The sequence below is a fragment of the Zeus faber genome, assembly GCF_960531495.2.
Source record: "Zeus faber genome assembly, chromosome: 6".
Taxonomy (NCBI): Eukaryota; Metazoa; Chordata; class Actinopteri; order Zeiformes; family Zeidae; genus Zeus; species Zeus faber.
Genome location: NC_137201.1, coordinates 32,044,576 through 32,068,862, shown reverse-complemented (window position 1 = coordinate 32,068,862; position 24,287 = coordinate 32,044,576). Strand labels below are relative to the sequence as shown.

At 46.6% G+C, this 24,287-nt stretch overlaps 3 protein-coding genes across 8 annotated transcripts; 2 read left to right on the top strand and 1 right to left on the bottom strand.

The window, feature by feature from the left end:
* Positions 1–821: 821 nt before the first annotated feature.
* LOC307231200 (inositol oxygenase-like) lies at positions 822–6,071 on the top strand. 3 transcript variants are annotated; one of them, XM_080001800.1, is made up of 11 exons: positions 822–1,224; positions 1,315–1,386; positions 2,226–2,306; positions 2,534–2,696; positions 2,775–2,842; positions 2,951–3,060; positions 3,148–3,215; positions 3,444–3,493; positions 4,132–4,244; positions 4,341–4,445; positions 4,553–6,071. In XM_080001800.1, exons 1-11 carry the CDS (start codon positions 1,102–1,104, stop codon positions 4,554–4,556), a joined length of 957 nt encoding a protein of 318 aa, XP_079857926.1. In that variant the 5' UTR covers positions 822–1,101; the 3' UTR covers positions 4,557–6,071. The 3 variants fall into 3 exon arrangements, with proteins under 3 accessions (XP_079857926.1, XP_079857927.1, XP_079857925.1); XM_080001801.1 differs by lacking the exon at positions 4,341–4,445; XM_080001799.1 differs by having other exon boundaries at positions 4,341–6,071.
* Positions 6,072–7,441: 1,370 nt separating this feature from the next.
* miox (myo-inositol oxygenase) lies at positions 7,442–12,763 on the top strand. Of its 3 annotated transcripts, XM_080002114.1 has the most exons (10): positions 7,442–7,674; positions 7,777–7,848; positions 9,544–9,624; positions 10,233–10,395; positions 10,474–10,541; positions 10,650–10,759; positions 10,847–10,914; positions 11,144–11,193; positions 12,415–12,527; positions 12,624–12,763. In XM_080002114.1, the coding sequence occupies exons 1-10, from the start codon at positions 7,657–7,659 to the stop codon at positions 12,730–12,732; spliced, it is 852 nt and encodes a 283-aa protein (XP_079858240.1). In that variant the 5' UTR covers positions 7,442–7,656; the 3' UTR covers positions 12,733–12,763. The 3 variants fall into 3 exon arrangements, with proteins under 3 accessions (XP_079858240.1, XP_079858242.1, XP_079858241.1); XM_080002116.1 differs by lacking the exon at positions 11,144–11,193; XM_080002115.1 differs by lacking the exon at positions 11,144–11,193 and having other exon boundaries at positions 12,415–12,741.
* A 582-nt stretch (positions 12,764–13,345) lies between these two features.
* On the bottom strand, positions 13,346–24,113 carry lmf2a (lipase maturation factor 2a). Of its 2 annotated transcripts, none has more exons than XM_080002112.1 (14): positions 23,939–24,113; positions 19,985–20,238; positions 19,668–19,696; positions 18,988–19,181; positions 18,441–18,619; positions 18,186–18,324; positions 17,725–17,841; positions 17,536–17,641; positions 17,318–17,414; positions 15,260–15,442; positions 14,880–15,048; positions 14,646–14,757; positions 14,138–14,246; positions 13,346–13,919 (listed from the first exon to the last, which is right to left on the bottom strand). In XM_080002112.1, exons 1-14 carry the CDS (start codon positions 24,030–24,032, stop codon positions 13,518–13,520), a joined length of 2,184 nt encoding a protein of 727 aa, XP_079858238.1. In that variant the 5' UTR covers positions 24,033–24,113; the 3' UTR covers positions 13,346–13,517. The 2 variants fall into 2 exon arrangements, with proteins under 2 accessions (XP_079858238.1, XP_079858239.1); XM_080002113.1 differs by lacking the exon at positions 23,939–24,113 and adding an exon at positions 23,531–23,619.
* Positions 24,114–24,287: the final 174 nt, after the last annotated feature.

The following is a 24,287-nucleotide window of genomic DNA, read 5'->3' as shown; positions in this document are numbered from 1 at the left end:
AAACGGCCTCGCAGCAAGTTGTCCATGCAGCCGTCTCTCTTCTGCCGACAGGACGAGCGGTGCCTGCCGCCGCCACCCGCCGCCGCCCGTCATTGCTCGCCGCCACCCGCCGCCCTCAATTGGAACGATATATTCTTGGATGAGAGTCGGGGGACGCCAAGTAGACACAAAATGATTAGTCAATCACACGTCATCATTCAAACGCAAAATAAATGAATAAAGGTCAAATATCTATTATATATAAGTCAGTTATTTTGTTTGACCAAAACCAATGAAATCATTAAATAGTAGATCCATGAATATGAAAAGTATAAATGGCGACCCAATAGCAGATAAGACATGATTATTGTATGGTTTGGTTTGTTAGTTCGATTGGGCCTGTTTATGGAAGATTTGAGTAACGTATGTTTCCAGTCACTAATACAGCAACTGAAAAAAAATACTTCTGTGTGCTGGGTTTATTATTGGGGAATGGGTCAAGTGGAAAGGTGGTGGGAACCTTTTCGCGTGAAGGTCAGTATCTATGCTCCGTGAAAAGCAAAAGTGACGTAAAGACATCTTGCTGCGTGGGAGAAGTTGAACGTTCCTGTGTTGCACAACATTTCCCTGCAAATCCACCTCCGGCGTCCTCCAGGCGAGGGTCCGGGTGATTCGGGGGCAGGAAGGGAGTGTCGACTGACGTCAGGGCGGAGGCACTTCTTTGGGAGGCGGAATCTTAAAAGTTCCTTGGCAAAAGCACATGTTGCTTTTGTGTCGTTTTACACACACAAAAAAAGAAAAAAGAGAGAATCTCAAGAAAGCTTCAATTTCGTGGCGTTGGAGCAGCTGGTCTGCAACACAAACGAGAGGCGTCGGCGCCGAGCGCTTGCTACCTCAAAAAAAAACAAAAAACCTGTGTGTTTGCGTGGCTGAAAGTTGACCATCCCCCCCGACACAACCAATCCCAGGCGACGGGGAAGATAAGAAAGAGAGAGAGAGGGAGACAGAGAGAGAGAGAGAGAGAGACAGGGAGACAGAGAGAGAGAGAAAGAGAGAGAGAGACAGAGGGAGCAAGGTTAAACAGTAACGGTAAACAATGTGTGTCCAAGCCCGACTTACGCGATGAACCCAACATTCGGGAGGATGAAAGCAGGCGGCGGGAGGGGAAGAGGATCCATCTGTTCTCCAGCTCGACACGACACAGCAGCACGTCCTCAACCGCTCAAAATGGATGTCGTCCATCTCGTAAGATCTCTTGTTTTTGTTTTTCGTTCTCATATTTCGTTTTTGTTTGTGCGCTGGTGTGTTTACGTGTGTGTGTTTGTTCCACGCCAGGGTCAAGATCCATCTCTGGTGTATCGGCCAAACACGGAGAATAAGGATAAGGAAGAATACAGAAATTTTGAAGTAAATACTTCACACTTCTTGATTCAAATTCTGTTTCAACCAAAAGTCTCTCTTTCCTTAATCAATAACCGTTGCAGATGTTCACAAATGTTTTGATTTTGATTATTATTATTGTATTATGTATTGTATTATCATTATCATTATTATTATTATTATTATTAATAATAATAATAATAATAATAATAATAATAATTTGTTATTGTTATTATTATTATTATTATTATTATTATTATTATTATTATTATTATTATTATTTTAATTACTATTGTGTCCAAAAAGTCGTAAAAACAGAAAATGAAGATGAATAACTGATTTATTTACATTTCTGAAGCTGGCTTTGTTTTCGTACAAAAACGATTACATACCAGGCGATCTTTATGCATTTTGTTTTATTTGACAACTTTGTCTAAGTTGTAAACTGTTTCTTTGAAATTCTGAAGAATGGGTTTTTTTTGTGCGACCAAGATATTACCTGTCCTGAGATCGTTATAAGTAACGTGATACTTTGTTCTGTCCAAATGTTTTGGCCAAACTTTCAATAAAACAATTATCTGATGTGTTGTCATGATTCCTCCAAAATGATCACTCCGCTCTATTTTGCAAAAAACACATCCATTGATTCAATTAAATTTGGAATTGGCATGTGTTTTATAGAACTTTGGAAAACTGTAATACATACCTAACACGTTTAAACAGGACCATGTGTATTGCTACCTGCAGCTATATTTATTATTATGATTATTATTATGATAATTATTACTATAGTTATAATTATTATTATTATTATTATTATTATTATTATTATTATTAATATTATTATGTGTGTATGTGTGTTTTAGACAGGAAGTCTGATTGACCGTGTGTTCAACACATACAAGCTCATGCACACCAACCAGACTGTGGACTTTGTCAAACAGAAGGTGAGATTCTTTTCTTTTTTGAAGGAAACTTAAACATACACCAAGGTTAGCATGTGAAAGTGCACAGTCTGTGGAAAGTTTGACAAAGGATTGTTTCTTTTGATATTAGAGGTGATAACAATAAAGAAAACACAGCTTTGAGTGGTGGTTGTCTTTAAGAAATTAGAAAAATAGATTAGAATACAGAGTGAAATCGTTATGGCACCGTGTCGTGTACCCACCTGCAGCACTCCACGTGGTCCAGCTGCGACCACGCAGAGATGGGGGTGATGGAGGCCGTCATGTCTCTGGACAAACTGGTAGACGAGTCCGATCCAGACGTGGATTTCCCCAACTCCTTCCACGCCTTCCAGACCGCCGAGGGCATCCGCAAGGAGCATCCTGATGAAGGTGCATGCGTAGACACCTTCAGAGACCTCGGAGGCTGACACAAGGACATATTCATGTTCATATTCCATTCTTCTTTAGACTGGTTCCACTTGGTGGGCCTGATTCATGACGTGGGGAAGACCATGGCTCTTTGGGGGGAGCCGCAGGTGAGAGACACCGGGATTATTTCCAAGCGAGAGGCTGCGATAACTGCAATATCAGCCTGACACCTGAGAAGTGACGAGGGCCCCCGTGCGGTGTGGACTGTGTTGCAGTGGGCTGTGGTCGGGGACACCTTTCCGGTGGGATGCAAGTTCCAGGACTCCATTGTGTTCAGGGACAGCACCTTCCAAGAAAACCCGGACAGCAAAAACAATGCCTACAAGTAGGATGACTTCATCACACACTATGAACTGCTTTATTCCAGCACCGGTGTCTAGACTCTCCCTAATTTGTAATATTCCTGCTTTAGTAGTGAACTAGGAATCTACACAGCAAACTGCGGGCTAGAAGATGTCCTAATGTCTTGGGGCCACGACGGTAAGAGAACTTCCAGCAGTCAGCAAGCCACATTTGAAACCTACAACCACCCGTCCAAAAATCCTTGTGTTGGTTAGTTCCTCATTGAGCAGTCACATAGAATCACGGGGAATTTAGCACATGACAACTTTCAATATCTACCATAAAACATATATGCGAACATGATGCGTAATTGTAATAAAGTGCCAGTTCACGCATTTACAATTACCACCATTGTTGTTTCCACAGAGTATCTTTACAGAGTGATGAAGTTCAATAAATGCTCAATACCAGATGAGGTAAGAGACTTGATTAATTAATTGATTAATTAATTAATGAATATTTTGGATTCATAGCAGATATTCTAATCCAAAGGGGTTTTCAATGCAGTGCAGAAGCATTCATTCAGTCAGAGTGGCACTGTGGTGTGGGGATGGTCTGGTTTGAGCAGCCACACCTGACCTGGATCTCAGTGATGGGGATCAGCGTGGCTGCATACCTGTTGGTCTAACGAGCAGCAGGTAAAACCTCCATCCCCACACACACTCAGGATAGGAGCCTTGTCATGACATGTCTATCTGCTGCTGGCTAATTCCAACTGGCCAACTCTCTACAATAAACTAGTGTTTACAACCCCCTTGTTAGGATCGCAGCTAGGAGGGACCCAAATGCACGACAAGGTGACCGTAGACAGACCGGGGTAAAACGAAGAAGGTTTATTAGGGAACACAGTGGAGACGCCAGAGGGGGTCCGGTCAGGTAGGAACAGGTCCGCGCCGGCGGGGCTAGAGGACCGGGTGGAGCGGGACAGGACGGGACCGGTGAGGACTCTGACGGAGGGATCCGGGTGGTTCCGCTAGGAAGGCAGAGAATCGGGCTGGATGGAGCCGGGGGGGGCTTTGAGGACCCGTTTTCCACCATTTTGTCTCTTCTTTAGGGCCTGTACATGATTCGCTTCCACTCCTTCTACCCGTGGCATTCCCAGGGAGACTACATGCATCTCTGCAGCCAGAAGGACCTGCGCATGCTGCCCTGGGTTCAACAGTTCAAGTACGTCTCCTCTTCTCTCATACACGCTCATTCTGCTTCCTCTTTCTGCCTGGTGGGGTTTTTATTCCATTTTTTGGACTGACATTGTCTTTACAGTAAATTTGACCTGTACACCAAGACCACCGACCTGCCGGATGTTGAAAAGCTGAAGCCTTACTACCAGTCTCTCATCGACAAGTACTGCCCTGGAATACTGAAGTGGTGAAGAACGAGATGTGTTGTGTTTTGTCCATAAAACTGAAGAAGAAGAAGAGTGTCTGAGAGTGTCCCCGTTATGCACCGTTCTTTTTTTTGTTTTGTTCGATAAGGTAACGGAGAGGCACGGGGACACTCAGCGGAGCCGCCCATTCGTCGGTGTCATGCCAAAAAGTGACCTTCTGCCAAAAACTGATTTCCATCCGCTGGATCGCACGCAGCCTGTTAAAGCTGTATCACCCAGTTTGAAGACGTCTACAGCTGCTTTTATCAGGATCGCAAGTCATAACGTGCAAATACACATAACTTTATGTCCGTGGTTATAGCAAAAATGTCTTTCTGAAACTTTAACGTCTCTTGTGACCGAATAATCAAAATTGTGGCCAAAGAAACGCAGTTTATAGTGTAATCAGGCATGACATTTACGTGATTATAGGCTATAGTATTGCATGTCTAATATCCTTGTTTAGGCCTATATTTGGAAACAAGACTATAATTAACATGATTTACGGATGGGATGTATATGAAATGTCTTATGTAATTATCCTTATGACTCTGCATTATTTACCAGCTCTGTGACCTAGATTATAACCAATCCAGCCCTTTTTACCAGTTTAAATCACTTAAAGGGGGCAATACAACCCGTAAAATGCATTTCTCCATCGGGATTCTGCCCTGTTTGTTGTTTTTATTCTGTTCCTGGTTACCTCTCAGTCCCTTGCCCTCCATCTCTCTCGCTGTCCTTCTCTCCCCTGGGTATGTGATTCTATGTTCCACCTGGTCTGTCTGTCTCCTCCTTTCTCTGGTTGCTTCTATCAGCCACTCTGGTTCTGCCACTGCACACCTGATCCCGTTCAGCAGCCAAACCACCTGTCTTCCCTTGCCGCACTCCACCTGTGTTTAACCTGTTCCCCATTCACTGGGTCTTTGCCAGATCGTTGTTGTATCTGCTGTGTTGTTGCCACTGCTTTGGATCCACGACCTGTTTCCTGAGCCCTCTGTCCAAACCGCTGCCTGATTCCCTGGACACGGGATCTCTGTCTCCTTGGACCCTGGTTCGCTGCCTGTTCCCTGCTGATAAGTTTGCCTCCAATCTCTTGGTTTGACCCCTGCTTGTTTTGCAATAAACCCGTGATCCTTGCACCTACTCCTGAGCCTGGGTTGTGTCCTGCTTTTGGGTTCACCTGACAGCACCGTGGCAGTTTTCCACTTGCCGAAAAGATATTGCAGCATCTACCTTATCACTGAAAGGTAAATTATGCCTCAAAATGACTTGGTTTCCTTCGTGAGGGTTATGTTTTAAAGACTATAGCCCACCCAGTCCTTTTTACCTGTTGAAATACCTTTTTAAAAGGCCAAATACAACCACTAACATGCTGTTTTTGTGCTGTGATTATTCGGTCACAAGAGATGTAAAAGTTTCAGAAGGACATATCTTTGCTGTCACCATGGACATAAAGTTGCGTAAGTGTATTTGCACATTATGACTGTTTAATCCAGATAACAGCAGCTGTAGGCGACTATGACCTGAGCCACGCAGCTTTAACAGGCTGCGCGCGCTCCCGCTGACGGTTTACATTTTTGGCGGAAGATCGCTTTTTTGGCACGACACCTGTCCCACACACACACGCACACACACACACACACACACACACACGTACACGATTCACAGCGAGTGTGCGTGTTGTTGACGACTCCCACTTCTCCAGTGGGATCTTCGTGCACGTTCTTTTCCGCTTGCCTCTACACAGTATTTAATATATGTAAGCGCTGAAAACAAGTTAAATATTATTATTACTACCAATTGTTATTACTATTATTATTGTTGTTATTGTCATTATTATTATTGTCATCGTTTAAATTGTGTGTGTTGGGAGGGGGTGACGGAGAACGCGTCCCCGTCACGCGCGGCACTTGTTTCGTTGCATAAGGAAACGGAGTAAAACAAAACTTTTTTTTCTCGCTGAGATTCAGCATGCTGCACACAGGTGCAGGTACAGTATGTGACAGGTACAGTATGTGACAGGAACCGTATTTGACAGGTACAGTATTTGACAGGAACAGTATGTGACAGGTACAGTATGTGACAGGTACAGTATGTGACAGGAACCGTATTTGACAGGTACAGTATGTGACAGGCACAGTATGTGACGGGTACAGTATGTGACAGGTACAGTATGTGACAGGAACCGTATTTGACAGGTGCAGTATGTGACGGGTACAGTATGTGACGGGTACAGTATGTGACAGGAACCGTATGTGACAGGTACAGTATGTGACAGGTACAGTATGTGACAGGAACAGTATTTGACAGGAACAGTATGTGACAGGAACAGTATTTGACTGGTACAGTATGTGGCAGGTACAGTATGTGACAGGAACAGTATGTGACAGGTACAGTATGTGGCAGGTACAGTATGTGGCAGGTACAGTATGTGACAGGAACAGTATGTGACAGGAACAGTATTTGACTGGTACAGTATTTGACAGGAACAGTATGTGACAGGAACAGTATTTGACTGGTACAGTATGTGGCAGGAACATTCTCAGGATGCTCCCCCCTCTTATAACGGAGCTGGTTCCAACACGAAGGTCAAATCTAAAAACATGTGCGAGGGCTTTTTGTTTTTTAAACAACTTCTTGTGAAAGTGAAAGTGAACTCGCCGGGGGAGAGAAAACCATCAGATACACGTCGTTTACCCTGAACAGCTGGAGCAGAGCGGACAACAGAGCTCCCTGCGGCCAAATCCCGCGTTCTTAAGCCTAAAACACTGTGGAGCGGGACCCTCACGGCGAAGCGGAGTTCGACACGACACCGGGGGGGGGGGGAGCGGCGGAGGCGCAGAGCCGCGATTGTTCAAATCATTTGGAGTGATGTTCACCATCATGTCGGGAGGGGGACGGGTCTCAGTTTTTCGCAGGAAGGGGGGGTCCGCACCCCTTCGGGACCCGGGTCAGTGACAGTGAAACCGGGACAAACCGGGAAAAACCGGGACAAACCGGGGCAAGCCGGGGCAACAACACCGCCACGCCGCTGCTTTCAACCGGTTTGTTTGTTTTTCACGCACATGGGAGTGAGATACAGGAAGTGATGAGGGCCAGAAGCAGTTGGATGGCGCTTCGGCGCTTCGCAGCGGGGTGTCGTTGTCATGTTCTCAGTTCCTCCTCATAACAGACTCCAACTGTTCGGCAAACGCACGTCCACGACCTCTCAAAATGGATGTCGTCCATCTCGTAAGACCTCTTGGTTGTTTTTTTCTTTCTCATATTTCGTTTTTGCTTGTGCGCCGCTGACCTGGTTCGTGTGTTTACGTGCGTGTGTTTGTTCCACGCCAGGGTCAAGATCCACCTCTGGTGTATCGGCCAAACACGGAGAAGAATGACAAGGAAGAATACAGAAACTACGAAGTAAGTGCTCAACATTCCTTAATTCAAACGGTTTCAACCCAAAGTCTCTTTCTCTAATTAATAACCCCTGCAGATTTTAACAAATGTGTTTATTATTGTTATTATTATTATTATTATTAGTTCTCTCTTATAATAATGCGATGATGCGATGCGAGGGTGCGAAAATAGCCGACACCAAGGCACTAGTGTCCGTTCAAGGCTGGGTACAGGCGAGGGTCGCCGGTCCTCTCGCCCGGCCTGTGACCCAAGGCAGGGGGGCTAAGGGGGTTCTATCACTTGCCCAAGGTGGACCCCCAGACTAGTGGAGGGAAGGAGTCGTCCTACTTCTCCATTCTAGTTCAGGTTATGCCAAACTAGCCGCTGGCATAAATTATAATAGTAATAATGGGGTTGCCCAGGAGGTAGAGCGGGTTCGTCTAGTAATTCTAAGATTACTGTAAGTAGTGTGCTGATGTGTCCTTGAGCAAGACACTTAATCCCCTAACTGCTCCCCGGGCGCCGCTATATGGCATCCCACTGCTCCTAGATACCTCAGTTACTAGGATGGTAAAATGCATTTCATTACCTCAGTACAATGACAATTAGTTTATTATACTTAATATTATTTTAGTTTTTACGATACTTTTTATTGTATTTTATTATTGTTATTATTACTATTATTATATCTGGTAATTAAATGTAATATTATTTTAGTTTTTACGATACTTTTTTATTGTATTTTATTATTGTTATTACTACTATTATTATATCTGGTAATTATATGTCATATTATTTTAGTTTATACTTTACTTTTTATTGTATTTTATGGTTGTTATTATTATTGGGGAGTCCAGCCCAAAAGCTGCGCAAATTACCGCGCGCACACAGTCACGTGATATCGTTGCAGTCTAGTGATTGGTCAAGAATCGGGTCCTCACCAAGATGGCGGCACGTGTAAGTGTAACGCGTCGAAACTCTCTGGTGTCGTGGATCCGTCCAACCCACAGACAAAGTGAATGAGGTTCCTATTCGGGGCAGCTCCCACGTGGCGTCCTCCGCGTTTCATCCGGATCAGCGGTTCAGGTTTGTGGAGCAACATCTTGTTGAGGTCGCCACCTCACCAAGATGGCGCCGGGCGCACACGTCTGCTGCAACGGAGAAATCCTGGCGCGCATGCGGCGTACACAGATCACGTGATAGTACGTGACCAAAGTACTACATGTGTATTTTGATTCAAAGATTTGCACATTTCAGTTTATGTATTTATAGGTTTATTAAATACGTTATCATTGTGAAGGCAGTTTTCTGTTGATTTACAGAGTGCAATAAAATAATTGTGTTCCCTAAAATGGATGAATAACCGTCATAAATGATGACAGTGATCAGAAGACTGACTAAAATAATCGTGATGGTCATTTCAGTCATAATGGTGCAGCCCTACTTCAGAATGATGACCACCGTTAGTTGTGGCGCAGGAAACCCACCCACAGCCGCAATCACCGTCCCATCACTGTAACCAGGCTGGAACGAAGGAACTTCTGCATCACAAAACACAGGAACAGGAACAGAGAGCGAAAGCACACCCTTCCATTGAACTTTAACAAAGGGGTGACTACCCTAGACCCTACATATTGCTGCTTGCAGCTATATTTATTATTATTATTATTATTATTATTATTATTATTATTATTATGTGTGTGTGTGTGTGTGTTTTAGACAGGAAGTCTGATTGACCGTGTGTTCAACACATACAAGCTCATGCACACCAACCAGACTGTGGACTTTGTCAAACAGAAGGTGAGATTCTTTTCTTTTTTGAAGGAAACTTAAACATACACCAAGGTTAGCATGTGAAAGTGCACAGTCTGTGGAAAGTTTGACAAAGGATTGTTTCTTTTGATCTCAGGTAGATTAGAAGCAAAATATGTACTTTTGATATGGGTTATTTCACAGATTGGAGACAGAGACAGAGATTTGACACAAACCCCATCTCCTTTTCCACTTCCTTTTTTTTTCTTTACTTTGTTATCTCCAGTGTGTGTGTGTGTGTGGTTGGCTGTGTTTCCCTGTCTGACGTTCAGGGACAAACATTTCTAAAGGGTCAGCTAAGGGAGAGGAAATCAGGCCTCGGGGGCTGCGATGAGGAATTTGTGGGATTTCTAAGAATTATTAAGCCATTTTAAAATAATATGGAATTACTCCGTTCCATTTGCTGGACTCATTTCATCACTCACCCCAAAAGTTTATTACACAGAACAATCTGTCCAGCCAAAGCCAGGCTTCCAGGAGGAGATAACAATAAAGAAAACACAGCTTTGAGTGGTGGTTGTCTTTAAGAAATTAGAAAAATAGATTAGAATACAGAGTGAAATCGTTATGGCACCGTGTTGTGCACCTACCTGCAGCACTCCACGTGGTCCAGCTGCGACCACGCAGAGATGGGGGTGATGGAGGCCGTCATGTCTCTGGACAAACTGGTAGACGAGTCCGATCCAGACGTGGATTTCCCCAACTCCTTCCACGCCTTCCAGACCGCCGAGGGCATCCGCAAGGAGCATCCTGATGAAGGTGCATGCGTAGACACCTTCAGAGACCTCGGAGGCTGACACAAGGACATATTCATGTTCATATTCCATTCTTCTTTAGACTGGTTCCACTTGGTGGGCCTAATTCATGACGTGGGGAAGACCATGGCTCTTTGGGGGGAGCCGCAGGTGGGAGACACCGGAATTATTTCCAAGCGAGAGGCTGCGATAACTGCAATATCAGCCTGACACCTGAGAAGTGACGAGGGCCCCCGTGCGGTGTGGACTGTGTTGCAGTGGGCTGTGGTCGGGGACACCTTTCCGGTGGGATGCAAGTTCCAGGACTCCATTGTGTTCAGGGACAGCACCTTCCAAGAAAACCCGGACAGCAAAAACAATGCCTACAAGTAGGATGACTTCATCACACACTATGAACTGCTTTATTCCAGCACCGGTGTCTAGACTCTCCCTAATGTGTAATATTCCTGCTGTAGTAGTGAACTAGGAATCTACACAGCAAACTGCGGGCTAGAAGATGTCCTAATGTCTTGGGGCCACGACGGTAAGAGAACTTCCAGCAGTCAGCAAGCCACATTTGAAACCTACAACCACCCGTCCAAAAATCCTTGTGTTGGTTAGTTCCTCATTGAGCAGTCACATAGAATCACGGGGAATTTAGCACATGACAACTTTCAATATCAACCATAAAACATAAATATCAAACATGATGCGTAATTGTAATAAAGTGCCAGTTCACACATTTACAATTACCACCATTGTTGATTCCACAGAGTATCTTTACAGAGTGATGAAGTTCAATGAATGCTCAATACCAGATGAGGTAAGAGACTTGATTAATTAATTATTCTGGATTCATAGCAGATATTCTAATCCAAAGGGGTTTTCAATGCAGTGCAGAAGCATTGATGTCAGAGTGGCACTGTGGTGTGGGGATGGTCTGGTTTGAGCAGCCACACCTGACCTGGTTCGGTGATTGGGATCAGAGTGGCTGCATACCTGTTGCTCATTTGCTGGTATAAAGAGCAGCAGGTAAAACCTCCATCCCCACACACACTCAGGATAAGAGCCCTGTCATTAAACATGTCTATCTGCTCCTGGCTAATTCCAACTGGCCAACTCTCTACAATAAACTGTTTACAACCCCCTGTCTTCTGTGCCGGAGGGCCCTGAAAACACCACTTGAGTGGCGTGTGGCAGGCAAAACTGCCACAGAGGCACCTGTACAGGGCCTCTCCGGCACGGGGAAGGGACCCAGGGGGGCCGCCCAAAGACGCCCTGGAGTCACCAGCGGGTCAACGGGCGGCCCCAGCACCAACCTTCCTCCCGACTGGCAGCAGCAGCAGCCAGGGTGTCCGACGGAGGACCGGGGGAGAAGCTGCCGCAACAACCACCATGAGTAGCAGCTTGCAGCTAGCTCTTCCGCCCAGCAGCCACCGCCGGGACCATCCAGCGGCCAAGCAGCCAGGCCTCCCTTCTAAGCAGCACCCGCAACAGCCAAATCTGGCCAAGCCTTCACCCACCAGCACAGCAGCCCGAGGCCCCATGCTCGGGAGGGGGTAGGCTTCGGCTACAAATTCTCCCCGGCCTCAGTTTGGTGTCAGGGGTCTGTGATGTGGGGATGGTCTGGTTTGAGCAGCCACACCTGACCTGGATCTCAGTGATGGGGATCAGAGTGGCTGCATACCTGTTGGTCTAACGAGCAGCAGGTAAAACCTCCATCCCCACACACACTCAGGATAGGAGCCTTGTCATGACATGTCTATCTGCTGCTGGCTAATTCCAACTGGCCAACTCTCTACAATAAACTAGTGTTTACAAGCCCCCATCTTCTGTGCCAGAGGGCCCTGAAAACACTGCTTGGATGACGTGTGGAAGGCAAAACTGCCAGCCAACATCGTTGTCGTTAGGACCTCAAGAACAGATACAATACACATTCCCGTCCCTGATGATCAATGTATAGACATGTATTTACATAATGACAATCTTTCCTCATACGGTCACATTGGTTCACCCGTTTTCCACCATTTTGTCTCTTCTTTAGGGCCTGTACATGATTCGCTTCCACTCCTTCTACCCGTGGCATTCCCAGGGAGACTACATGCATCTCTGCAGCCAGAAGGACCTGCGCATGCTGCCCTGGGTTCAACAGTTCAAGTACGTCTCCTCTTCTCTCATACACGCTCATTCTGCTTCCTCTTTCTGCCTGGTGGGGTTTTTATTCCATTTTTTGGACTGACATTGTCTTTACAGTAAATTTGACCTGTACACCAAGACCACCGACCTGCCGGATGTTGAAAAGCTGAAGCCTTACTACCAGTCTCTCATCGACAAGTACTGCCCTGGAATACTGAAGTGGTGAAGAACTGGGAAGGCCTTTCGAGTTTTGTTTTTTTTATATATTCGAGCGATCACTCCCAAGTGACTTTTACATTGATAAGTCCGAGACCTGTAATGAAAACTCTCTAGCGCGCACACACACGCGCACCATTGATCAAGACAAATAATTTTCAACCTAAAAAATTTAAAGCAAAAATGTTACCGCTTTTATTCTAAATGGTACAAAAATATACTTTTCTTTAAACTTTACATCTGTGTGTGATGTTTTATTTGTGATCGCCGAAAGAAACTCAGGCCATATTGTGGGGGGGTTCAGAGCTCTCTCAATAAGTACATATTCAGCAGCACGTGCAGTGAAACAAGGGCAGCAACAGCTTGACTAAAAGACAACACACTGGTGTAAGTACACACAAGCCAGAACCATATATCCACAATTATAAATGCACAAAGACAAGTGGAACATTATGGGAATTCATTCAATAACATATGGTTTCTTTCAATATTCCTCTCGTTTTTAGACGTGACATGATCTGAATTTAAAGACGATAGAAGCACGTTGGTGACAGCTGAGCTCTGGTCTTCTGAGGGCAGAGGAGGAGAGAACCCCCAAACGCTGTGTTCTACTGGATTGTTTGATATGAGGTAATGATTTACATTAACTGAAAGCATACAGGCAGGGGCCCTCCCCTAAGTCTGGCTGATACAATGCAGGTACAATTCAGACAACGAACCTCTTTTTGGTTATGACAAATCATTTGTAAAAGAAGAAGTGATAATGGGCAGAATCCGTTTGAAAACACTGCACTTTCACTTTTTCTTCTCAGCATTGTCGTGCTCATTCTCTCTCAATTCCTCCTCTTTGTTCGCCAACTCATCCTCGTCGTCATCATCGTCCTTAACAGGATCCTCCTCTTCTACTTCATCCACTCCCTCGTCCAAATCTTCCCCGACCTGCTCCTCTTCTGAAAGCGCGGCGACATCGGCGGCGTCCCGGGAGGACGTGGCCCCGGGCTCGGGCTCCGCTGAGGCCTCCTGCCCGGCGCTGCCCCCCTTGGGGTTCTGCAAAACCCTGAACAGACACAGGGTGGCGCTGCAGGCAAACAGGCTCCAGAGCAGCAGCGGCCCGGGGACGCCGCTCACCTGCGAGCGCACCCACCTCACCGCCCGCGGGACGGTGGCGTTGGAGACGCGGCGGGGCACCGACTTGTCCTGCAGACAGGAAGTGGGAGGTCACGGTCAGAGTGACACAGATTACAGAGCGGTTTCCTTGTTTTATTTTTTTGTGTTATTTTCGATATATTTCTATAGCTCTAGCTTCTAACACAAGCATTACCGGTGGGTAATACATTTAAAACATATTGACAATAAATGACAAGGATTTAGGAAATGGTGCTGCTTGTGATCATCCGTCCGTGCCATTTATTTACCTTCAGTCCGTGGTGGTGGAGCAGGCTCTCCAGGACGGAGCTGCCAAGATGCACGGTGGGATAGAACTCCTCCACGTAGACCTTTCTCCACCAGCGCGCAGGGTAGGACCTGGAAAACACACGTCGTCTACCGTCAATATAAACCACACAGGCTTGAGCCGTCACAATCATTTCATAATCGCCAAGTCGCTGAGATACTGAATCATTTTGGAAAACCGTTTTCATCCAAATGAAAAGGGAAATTTTAAGCCAATGTGAGATTTGTTGCAACAAATAGCAAATCCTGAATTTCCCTTGTGGGTGAATAAACTTATCTGTTCCTAAATAGAAGTTATTAAAGAGAATGCAAATGCGGCAGGTTTCAGTTGAGTTGAGGAAAATTATAATACTCCAATAGATTATAGACAATTTATTGTTGCAATTATTAGTGCCAATTAATAGTCAACTGACATTAAAAAATAATAAATGATGAATACAAATGTAAATATAATAGACACACCGTACTGACCCATCAGCCTTGGGCTCCGTGAACCAGTACTTGTAGCGGTGGGCTCGCAGGTAGGCGGGGGGCTGCTGGTGGAACGGGTACTGAGTCACATCGGACTGAATCAGCTCGATCACTGCAGCGATACAAGGACACAAACATTTCGGTACTCGCCTGCGACGTGCAGACGGGGGGTGGATTCATATTCTCATCCGAGTGGGTTCTGTACCTCCGCGGTCGGAGGGTGCAGGTACTCACCGTCCCTCTTGCCCTGCAGGAGTCTGTACATGAGGCTGGTGAACCACGGGGCGTGCGTGTGGGGCCCCAGGGCCGCAAACCACATCTGCCAGTCCAACCTGGGCTGGTGGGGAGTCACTACAGGGGGAGGCGCACTGACATTCCCCGGCTTATACATGAACTCGATCTCCTGGAGGAGAAGGGATTTGAACTAGTACTGTCAGTAACCTGCATTAGGAGACCTCAACCTTGGGGTCGACACCCCGACATGGGGTCACTTGATAGGCACACAGGGTCACAGGACATAAAACTGATATATTGATCAGGCAGCATCTAATCCGGTCAGAAACACCAGAATTCACAACAGCCCTTTTTGTCTCTGCAGTCACTTCCTCGCTCACCGTCCATGTGACCTGGTCATGGCTTCCCTCGATGACCACTTCTGGGCGGCCACCGACGCCAGTCATCCTCCTGAACAGGCCGTAGGAGTTGGACAGCTGGTAGCGGTCCACTGCCTGGTAGGCCTGGCGGACCCCAGGCCACAGCTGGGCGTTGGAGTCATACTCCACGTAGGTGAAGGGAACCTAGAACAAGGGAAAATACGACATGATGATAAGTGAGCAGCTGGAATGGAAAGTGTCTGAGCGTGTGAGAGGTGTTTTGCATAAAAGCTCAGTTAACCGTGGTTGTTTTAGAACAGGAAACGTTAAATGGTTGCAATATTGGTGTTGGGAGTTCCTGCAGCTAAATGACTCCGTCAGTTAATCACAGCGTATCGCCTCATAACGAGGCTCATCTCATCGTATGCGAGATACTACGGCTGAATATATAGAGTATACACATTCATCTCATTAGGATGTACCTCTTGAAATGCATCATCTTGTTAAGTTAACAAAGATGTTTACCAGCTAGAGATACTGATTGCAATTTTCTTGGCCGATTCCTATTGAGGAGGTAAAAAAGAAAAGAAAAAAGTACCTGCTGATTTTGGCCGAATCTGATTTTCACTCAATTGTATGTTGATAATAAAACATTGATTATTAAATATATTTTAAATTGTCGTGCGATCATTTTGAGTTTATATCTGTGATTGGAGAATTCTAACTTTCAAACATTTGGTGTCATTGGGTTTGTCTGCTGTACGTCAATGACAATGACGTCCATGATCTGATCACGCTCATGTGACAGGACAGCTGTACATACTGACGACTGCTGCAATTTTCAGTTACCACAATAGTGACATTGCTGATTTTGACACCGTGTGTTTATTATTGTTCATTACTCACTTTGGAACAATAATAGAACATGAAACGGTCCCTGAGTTCCAATAAAACAGAATACGGGACGGTCACCAAGTTTCTGTATAATTCAACCTGTAACTGGACACAAAATTTAACTAACATGGAAATGTCCAGTTCAAACTTCAAATGAAAGACTTTCACTTTTTAGTGCAAATATACATTTCTATTATACCCTCTCCCACCGCACCAAAAACCCAGCATTCCGGATTGCCTCAATCCATTTAGAATCCAAAATCAGAAGTTATTGACTTTTTTCCCTGCATGGGAGAGTGTGAAATGTTGTGAGTGTGGGGATCGCACCGTGGGGGGCACAGCGGGGAACCCCTGAAGCATCGCCCCAAAAGGCTCCCTGCTCCCCGTCGCCGAAGGACCGGCAGCATGGAGTGTCCGTGCTGCCGGTGCTCCATGCTGCTTCTTATGTCGTACACGAACGATCCGATTCTTTCGATCGGCTCAAAATACTTTTTTTCAAGTTTTAGAGTTTGAAAAAAATGGAAACACAGGAAAACCGCCACGGCAACGCTAGCACGGCACAGCGCTGTCTGGAGCAGAATAAAGAAACTCCACTAAAATTCTGGGTTACGATTAACATACTGCCTCAAATGCGAAGTATTTCCCACACAGCACCTCCTGCATTTTTCTTTCAAAACCGGTCGCGGAGGCTCTGCACTGGCCGTCTTGATGAGCTAAGACAATAACAAACCAGAGCGAATGAGACAGTGGAGACAGCGAGTGAGTGGGAGGAGGCGGGGCGGTGTGGGTGCTGCAGCGGTGTCTGTCAACTTGCTGTCAGAGAGAAGAGGGAGCGAGGAAGCAGCTGCGATCGCTATATCGATAATGTGGAAATTAGTATTGAAACAGTTTCAAATATTCTGAATCAATACATATAGAAAAATAGATATAACTCTAGCCTGCAGACATTTTTTGTTTATCGGCCTCATGAGCGCAGGCATTGGGCGATTATCTCAAAATGCGCAAATAACCCGATGAATCAGTCGACCACTAGTATATGGTCAAAATGATAGAACTCAAACTAGCGAGTAGAGGGTTATGGTCTTGCAGAGCTGTAATTGTAATTCTATTTTCTTTACTTTGTGGTCTATTTATCTCTGTTACATTGAAAGATTGCAGACAAATGAGTAAAGTGAATGTACTTACAATACTGACAGTAAACATGGCCGCAGCAGCAGCAGAGAAAACAGTCCACTGGAGAGTAGCCCAGAACCTCCTCAGGAACCCGTGCACACATGCACACCTGGTTAGAATAAACACAGTAAAAACACATTCATACTCTTGTTAAAAACGCAACGTCGGAAGCCTGAAACCCACAAGAAGTCATGACTAATTGATTGATTACAGGGAGGGCTTAATCAGACCTGAACATGGCAGCGACCATCTCCCAGGTCAGAGAGAGGACACCCATCCAGATGCAGGGGATGGTGACGGCCTTCAGGAACTGGTTAAACTGGTGGTATGTAAATGCTGCACAGCACATTACATCAAGAATATATAAATTAAAAGAGTAAACAACATGAATACACACGTATTGAGAGATTGGCACACACCTGTCCTGGAAGAGATGCTTTTCTTCCCCCAGTCCAGCTGTAGGTCAAAGCAGACAATCGCTGCAAATATAATACCAGACCAGACCGCCGCCTCCAGCAGGGAACACAGCTTAGAACCTGAGGAGGGACAGGAGCAGACGGCAGATGCACACATCGGTTATCCAAGCCGGAAATACCCTGGATCGTCATCGGATGTCAAGTGAGTGGAGGCCAACCGGGCTTGAACCACAACTGCAGTTTAAAACCTCAAACAAAGTCGTAGTTGTTTTAAATGCAGCTACCTTCTGAACTTTTTTTGGCGGATGGATAAAAAAATAAAATAAAAACGGAACAACTAAATGCATCTCCAAATCTTATGTGCGAGAAACACTGGTGACGTTACTCACTGGATTGATTTGTCAAGATCACAGCATTCGAAGTGTCACAGTTGTACATGCCGATGTCAAAACCATATCTCGTACCATTGTCTTTGGTTTTCTCTGCCTTGCCCAGCCAGAAGCGTACGTGCTGGTCATCCAGCAGAGACAGACATAGGGCCAGGGTCAGGAGGTTGAAGAAGTTGTAGTTGCCCGAAGAGATGATGAAGACTTGGAGAAGCACCTGCCACCCCCAGGAGAAAAAACAACAACAATCAACACCTACAGATATGGCACAAAATATGGCTCAGACAAAGTACAATTTCTGCAAGGATCACCGCCAAAGAAACCAAGACAAACCTGCATGTAGAAGGCCCCAATTCGGAGCCTGCGCAGCGGGCTGAAGAAGAGGAAGGGTATGGGAATTTCTATGATGAACGTCCCAACCACACTTAACTTCTGCCACCACACTGGCAACTGATGGGCAAACCAGGCCAGCGGTGTTGGGATGCACTGGGTCTCGTAGTGATACGTCAGGGCTGAAAAAAACAAACAAACAAACAAAAAAAAACAACACAGTTCAATGGTTGTATTTGTGGTATAGTTAAACTATAATGTACATGAGGTTCAGGATTTGTTCAGCCATGGCACCTTTATGAGGAAAACCCTGAAACCTCCAATTCATTATCAAGGAAGTAATGGAGGACAAAGATAGTGATAAAGCACAAGGGTAAGCTCTCCACCTGCGTTTGGAACCCAGCCCAATCCGTTTGATTTAATTCAAGGAGGGGAAACAAATGACACGGTACAAGCGTTCTGTCAAATATCTCATGTCATCGTGTCTGCAAAGCCCCAAAAAGACGCTGCCACAAACACGTCAACCCCCCGTGAGTAGATGTGCATTTACCTGTGAGGCCCCACCACGTGGGGCAGCGGGAGGTGAGTTTCACCACCCCGGAGGCAAACATGAGTCTGAAGAGCAGCCAGCGGGCCAGCCAGAAGGTCACGCGGTCGTGCTCTCGGACGCCCGTCGAGCCCCTGACCAGCGTCAGTGGAGCGATGAGGATGCAGAGGAACCCCGCCTCCAGCAGCAGACTGTCCCTGTGTAAAGCAAAGTAAGAATACGTCAACAGCTCTTGCTACTTTTCTTTACGCCGACCCCACCCCCGCATTTGACCCATCGTAAATATTTAGGCGCGGTGGGCAGCCATAGCCCGGAGACCAAGTCCAGCTTCAGAAACGATGCCACGGGCAAGAGCTTTGGTAGGAGTGTGAACTTGACATGCATATCTTTAAGGGTGGAAGGAAGCCCACGTGACCATGCAGACTCCACAAAGACCGCAAGTGGATGAGAACCCAAAACCTTCTTGCTGTGAGGAAACAGTGCAAACCACTGAGCCCCCATGCGTTTACACTGCATAGCAACAGAGATGCAGATGAATTGAGGTAAACGTTGACTGGTGATAACCTCAAGCTATCCACTAAGTGACAATCCTCAAGGGTCCTCCTCAAAACAACCCTTTGTTATTTAATGAACACCGCTCAAACGTCCTACAAACTCTTAGTCATATCATCCACAGCACTCACCACTGGAAGTAGAGGAAGACCTGGCCAACCTGAAATGAAAAATGAAAGGACATGCAAACGTAAGACTACGATATACACCGATCAGCCACAACACTAAAACCACCGCTAATCACCACTCATATTGTGTAGGTCCCCCTCGTGCTGCCAAAACAGCTCTGACCCGTGGAGGCATGGACTCCACCAGACCTCTGAAGGTGTCAATCAATGTTACCCACTTCACCTGTCATTGGTTTTAAAGTTGTGGCTGATGGGTGTACAGTACATGTACAAATCACCAAAACAAAAACACAGTGATCATTCAGTACGTCCCAAATTACCTGGTAGAGGGACATGTACAGAAGCCAGAGACAGAAAAACACCAGGCTGTCTCTGAGGGCTTCCACCAGCGTAGCGGCCAGACTCAGCACCGCTCCCACCAGACACAGCAGCTCCATGGCGTTCTGGGTGTCCAGGCCCAGCTTGGGTCCGAACCACAGCAGCGTGGGGGACGACTGGAGCTGCTCCCACAGGGATCTGCCGCTGAACCGCAGCTGCCACCGAGCCGGCAACAGTCCCTCGTTACCGTAGAGACCTAGAAATGGACATATCTCTTGAAGCTGGTGCATTTGTGGAGTCTAACTGCCTAATGTCGCTGAGCAGAAGTTTTCTGTTCATTGTCAGTAACAGAGGGGCTGCGGGTATCAGTTACATTTCTTTAAAATGTATAAAATTTAAGACAGATTTCTGGACAAAATAATCTCTGTTTTGAATGTTTTTCAATTGAAGGAAAATACACCTATGACCGTTGACCTTTTATAAACAGGGTGTCTGCAGGTATCAGATTTACATTTAATACTTTTAAAGACTAATATTTACAAAATTCAAGAGATTCCGGAGCAGATCATCTCTCTTATTCAATTATTGCAGGTAAGTACAAAGGTCATTTCTATATATTTGGTGCTGTCGAATGCAAGTATTAGGTAGAAATAGAGTAGGTTACGACCCAGATAATTCTGTGAATAGTTTCCTTTAGGTCAGACAGAAAGATACGATTAGGTTCCACGGACCTCCAGACATGTAAATACAAGGATTTTCTTGGATTTCTGGAAGTAGAACAGGCGTCAGACTGATGCAGAAGAACTTGACTCATTTTGACAAAACCTGCAGTCACCCAGCTCTCTTCCACATCATAAATGACCGTGGCGCTATAGAAACGCATGATCCCACTTTCGGTTGAGCATGAAGATGGGGTAGTTGTCAGAAACGTGGCTCGCGCACATTTTGCTTTGAATTCAAAAACATGGGGCGAGTTAACGGCAGTTTATAACTTCACATTTGGAACGTACGGACAAAGACAACACTACGCTTGACGGTATGGCAGGAATGTCAAAGAAAGCTGATAAAATGTCGAGTGGAACTGTCGCTTGCCAACCAGCGAGCACTACCAGACTGCCCAGTGACTTAGGAACTCTCCGGTCAGCTCTACTCAGCCACACGACGGCTACGGTAACTTCTCTGCGAAACTGGACCCCGGCACCCGTCAACGCGTCCTCGGGTGCAGTACAGTCCAGCATGGAACTACATGGCCGACGCATCGCAGAGGTGGAAACCGGACTGATCTGAATACAGTCACCGGATAGCAGAGCTGGAGGCCACGCGCGCCAAACCTCCTTCAGAGAGTACTCTGCCTGCCGACAATGTGGACGACTCGGAGAACCGTTCACGCTGAGCATATTTGAGAGCGATCGGCGTTCCTGAAAACAGGGAAGGCTCCGGCCCAGTTTAGTTCATGACCGGAGTTATTTGTGGATGCTTTTGGAGCCGATGCCCCCGCCCTCCGCACCGCTCACACTGGCACGCGCGCACACAGGCTGGGGAGATCACACGCCGCCGGGGGAAACAACACCAGACCCAGGGCGCTCATCGTGCTTTTCCACCATTACCAGGACAAAGAACATGTTTTTGCTAAAAGAAGGGACGACCTACGCTTCCCCGGGCACGAGATTTCATTGTATCCCAACTATAGTGCTAATCTGAGACTGGCTCTGGGGCCGCCGCATCGTCAGCAAACTCTTTAAACCCTGTTGTTTTGTTGACTTTAAAGATCTGGATACAGTTGCGTCGCCCTTTTCAAATTCCACTCTGCCTCTATCTCAGGACCAATTAGCAACAACCACCTTTTTGTCCCCTCCACGTCAGATTCTGCTAGTGCTCGCTTGGGTAGACAGGGGATCAACTGCTTCAAGGACTTGTATAAATGGTGACACTTTCTACGATTTCAACTCTTTGTCCTAAATGTGATTTACCGCTCAAATTTATTTCGTTATTGCCAGGTCCACCACGTAGAATGCACTCTATCTGATACATTCCCCAGGCCCCCTCCACACTCATTGCTGGAGGGGCTTTTAAAACCTTCCCCGACTCAGAAGGGACTCATCTGTGAAACTTACCTAAACACCATGTCTTTAAATAAAGGCAATGTCTCTGAGACAAGGTCAACATGGGAGGAGGAACTGGAAGGTGGAGCTTCACAAGACCGGCGGGTAAGAGCATTGAGCAGAATAAATCCTTCCTCATCTTGCGCTCGACTCTTGTCTAATACAACCTAAGGTGGTTCACAGAGTTCACTTTACTAAAGGCAGGACTATCTGAAATCGACCCTGACTCATCCTAATTGCAGCCGCTGCGGGGGTTCACGGGCTGATCTCTCACACGTGTTTTGGTCCGGCCCAAGGCTTAGATCTTACTGGTCCTCAATATTTGATGTATTCTCAAAAATCACAAACACCACAATACAGCCTCGTCCCTTGCCAGCCATTTTTGGAGTGCCAGCCGAAACCCTTAGGTGCAGTTCAAACGAGACGGACATGATTGCTTTTGCACCACTTCTAGCCTGGAAATGCCCCCCCCCCCCACTCTCTGCCTGGCCAACAGATATGATCTCATCTATAAAATTAGAAAGTTTACACTGAGAGGGGTAAGCGAGAAATTCTTTACAAAAGTGCTAGCCTTTTGTGTCCCATTTCAATAGTTAACCTGTCCTCCCTCAGGACTCAACGTTTCTTCAAATGTGTGTTTGGTTTGAATGGCCTCAGAATCCAATCAAAGACATTTGTTTAACTTAGAACTGCTTAAAATGCACCGACCATCAAAACCTGGACCGGAGACCGTTCTGTTTTATTATTATTTATTTAATTTTCTTTTTAATTGTATTATAATCAATCCTGTACATATTGCTGTACATTATCATCTGCGTTTTTGTATTAACATTATCTTTGTATTTAGGGAGTGGGTGGTTGGATGGGTTGTTTACACAATAAAAAGGGTGTACGAAACTGCCATTTCTGTGTTTCACATCTGCCATTACTTCACCGGAAAAAAGAAAAGAAGATAGACATGATCCATCCTCTGCAACAGTGTGCAGAGTAAATGAGGGGAGGACATTTGAGGAAAACAATGGGAAATAACCAAACAATGTCAATAGTGTTGAAAGTTTCAGCTCTTTTTGCAGAGTCTCCTCTCGACGTCACTCAAAGACTCACAAGGACGATTCAATTCTCTCGCATTTGTTTATTTAGGCTGAAGAACCGGGGACCCCGGAAATTCATTTTGCTCAATTTTCTCGAAAATGTGTGTTGTCTTTTGGCACAGGCATGCGGCCTCTCGTCACTTAAAGAAAGGACGCACATGTGTGATGAAGGTGAAATTGGAAACAGGCCGCATCCAGCAGGAGTGACGCCACATATCTCGGCGCGTCCGACTTACTCATTTAGTCCCCGTGGTTGTTTTCAGTGTGTGTGTGTGTGTGTGTGTGTGTGTGGAGGATGCACCGACTCTTTCACCTGTCGGCAGGTGTGGTGCAAAAAAGCGATCACAACATCTACCTGGTCACTGAAGGATTATTTGCGCCATAAAACGCCATCACTTGGTTTCAGTCACGGGGGTCCCGCTCCTGACAGACCGTGGCCCGGCCCAGTCCTCTTTACCCGTTGGAGCGCATTTTCAAAAGAGGGCCAAAACCAGTAACACGCAGTTTGGCAAAAAAAAGTGACCGCGGCTCCTACCTTGCGACGGGAGGGTTGTTTTCAGCCTGAATGACTGGCTGCGGCTCATCAAATGTTGTGTCTTAAAGATTGAAGCCCACCCACCGGCTTTTGGCGGACGACCGCTTTCCGACACGAGTTCGTCCGCCTGCGGAACGGGGAGCATTCCCGACGCAGCGCGCCGCCGAAGAGGTGGGGGGCTGACGGGCCGCACGCCCCGGGACTCCGGACGCTAACGCTAACGCTTACCCGGTAGTTGGACGTAGAGGGAGACGAAGGCGAACAGGTAAATGGTCGCCATGCTCCAGAGGAAGAGGCGCCGTGGCAACGCGATGTAGCCCATGGTTGGCGCTCGCTCGCGGCCGCACGACCCTGCGGGCACCGGGGCGGGGGGAGCTCCTCCGCGCGCGACTCGCTCCGTGGGACGCCCGGCGGTCACGTCCGCCACGTGACCGGGAGAGAGCGCGGGGGGGGCGACACGTGGCGCCCGGTGCGCTGACGCCGATGCTGCGTTCGAGGCCCGTGGGAAATGCGCCCGCTCGCTCCCACGCGTCTGAGCGGCTTTCACCCGCTCATGGTCACGAGCGGCCATGACCGT

Excerpts from the sequence above, each read along its gene's own strand:
- LOC307231200 (XM_080001800.1), top strand. The coding sequence starts at position 1,102 with ATGAACCCAACATTCGGGAGGATGAAAGCAGGCGGCGGGAGGGGAAGA. Across the intron at positions 1,225-1,314 it reads AAATGGATGTCGTCCATCTC|GGTCAAGATCCATCTCTGGT; the intron begins GTAAGATCTCTT and ends GTTCCACGCCAG. Across the intron at positions 3,216-3,443 it reads AATGTCTTGGGGCCACGACG|AGTATCTTTACAGAGTGATG; the intron begins GTAAGAGAACTT and ends TTGTTTCCACAG.
- miox (XM_080002114.1), top strand. Across the intron at positions 7,849-9,543 it reads AAGAATACAGAAACTACGAA|ACAGGAAGTCTGATTGACCG; the intron begins GTAAGTGCTCAA and ends TGTGTGTTTTAG. Across the intron at positions 10,542-10,649 it reads CTCTTTGGGGGGAGCCGCAG|TGGGCTGTGGTCGGGGACAC; the intron begins GTGGGAGACACC and ends ACTGTGTTGCAG.
- lmf2a (XM_080002112.1), bottom strand. The coding sequence starts at position 24,032 with ATGGGCTACATCGCGTTGCCACGGCGCCTCTTCCTCTGGAGCATGGCG. Across the intron at positions 15,443-17,317 it reads CCATGTTTACTGTCAGTATT|GTTCCCTTCACCTACGTGGA; the intron begins GTAAGTACATTC and ends CCCTTGTTCTAG. Across the intron at positions 13,920-14,137 it reads TCCACCACCACGGACTGAAG|GACAAGTCGGTGCCCCGCCG; the intron begins GTAAATAAATGG and ends TCCTGTCTGCAG.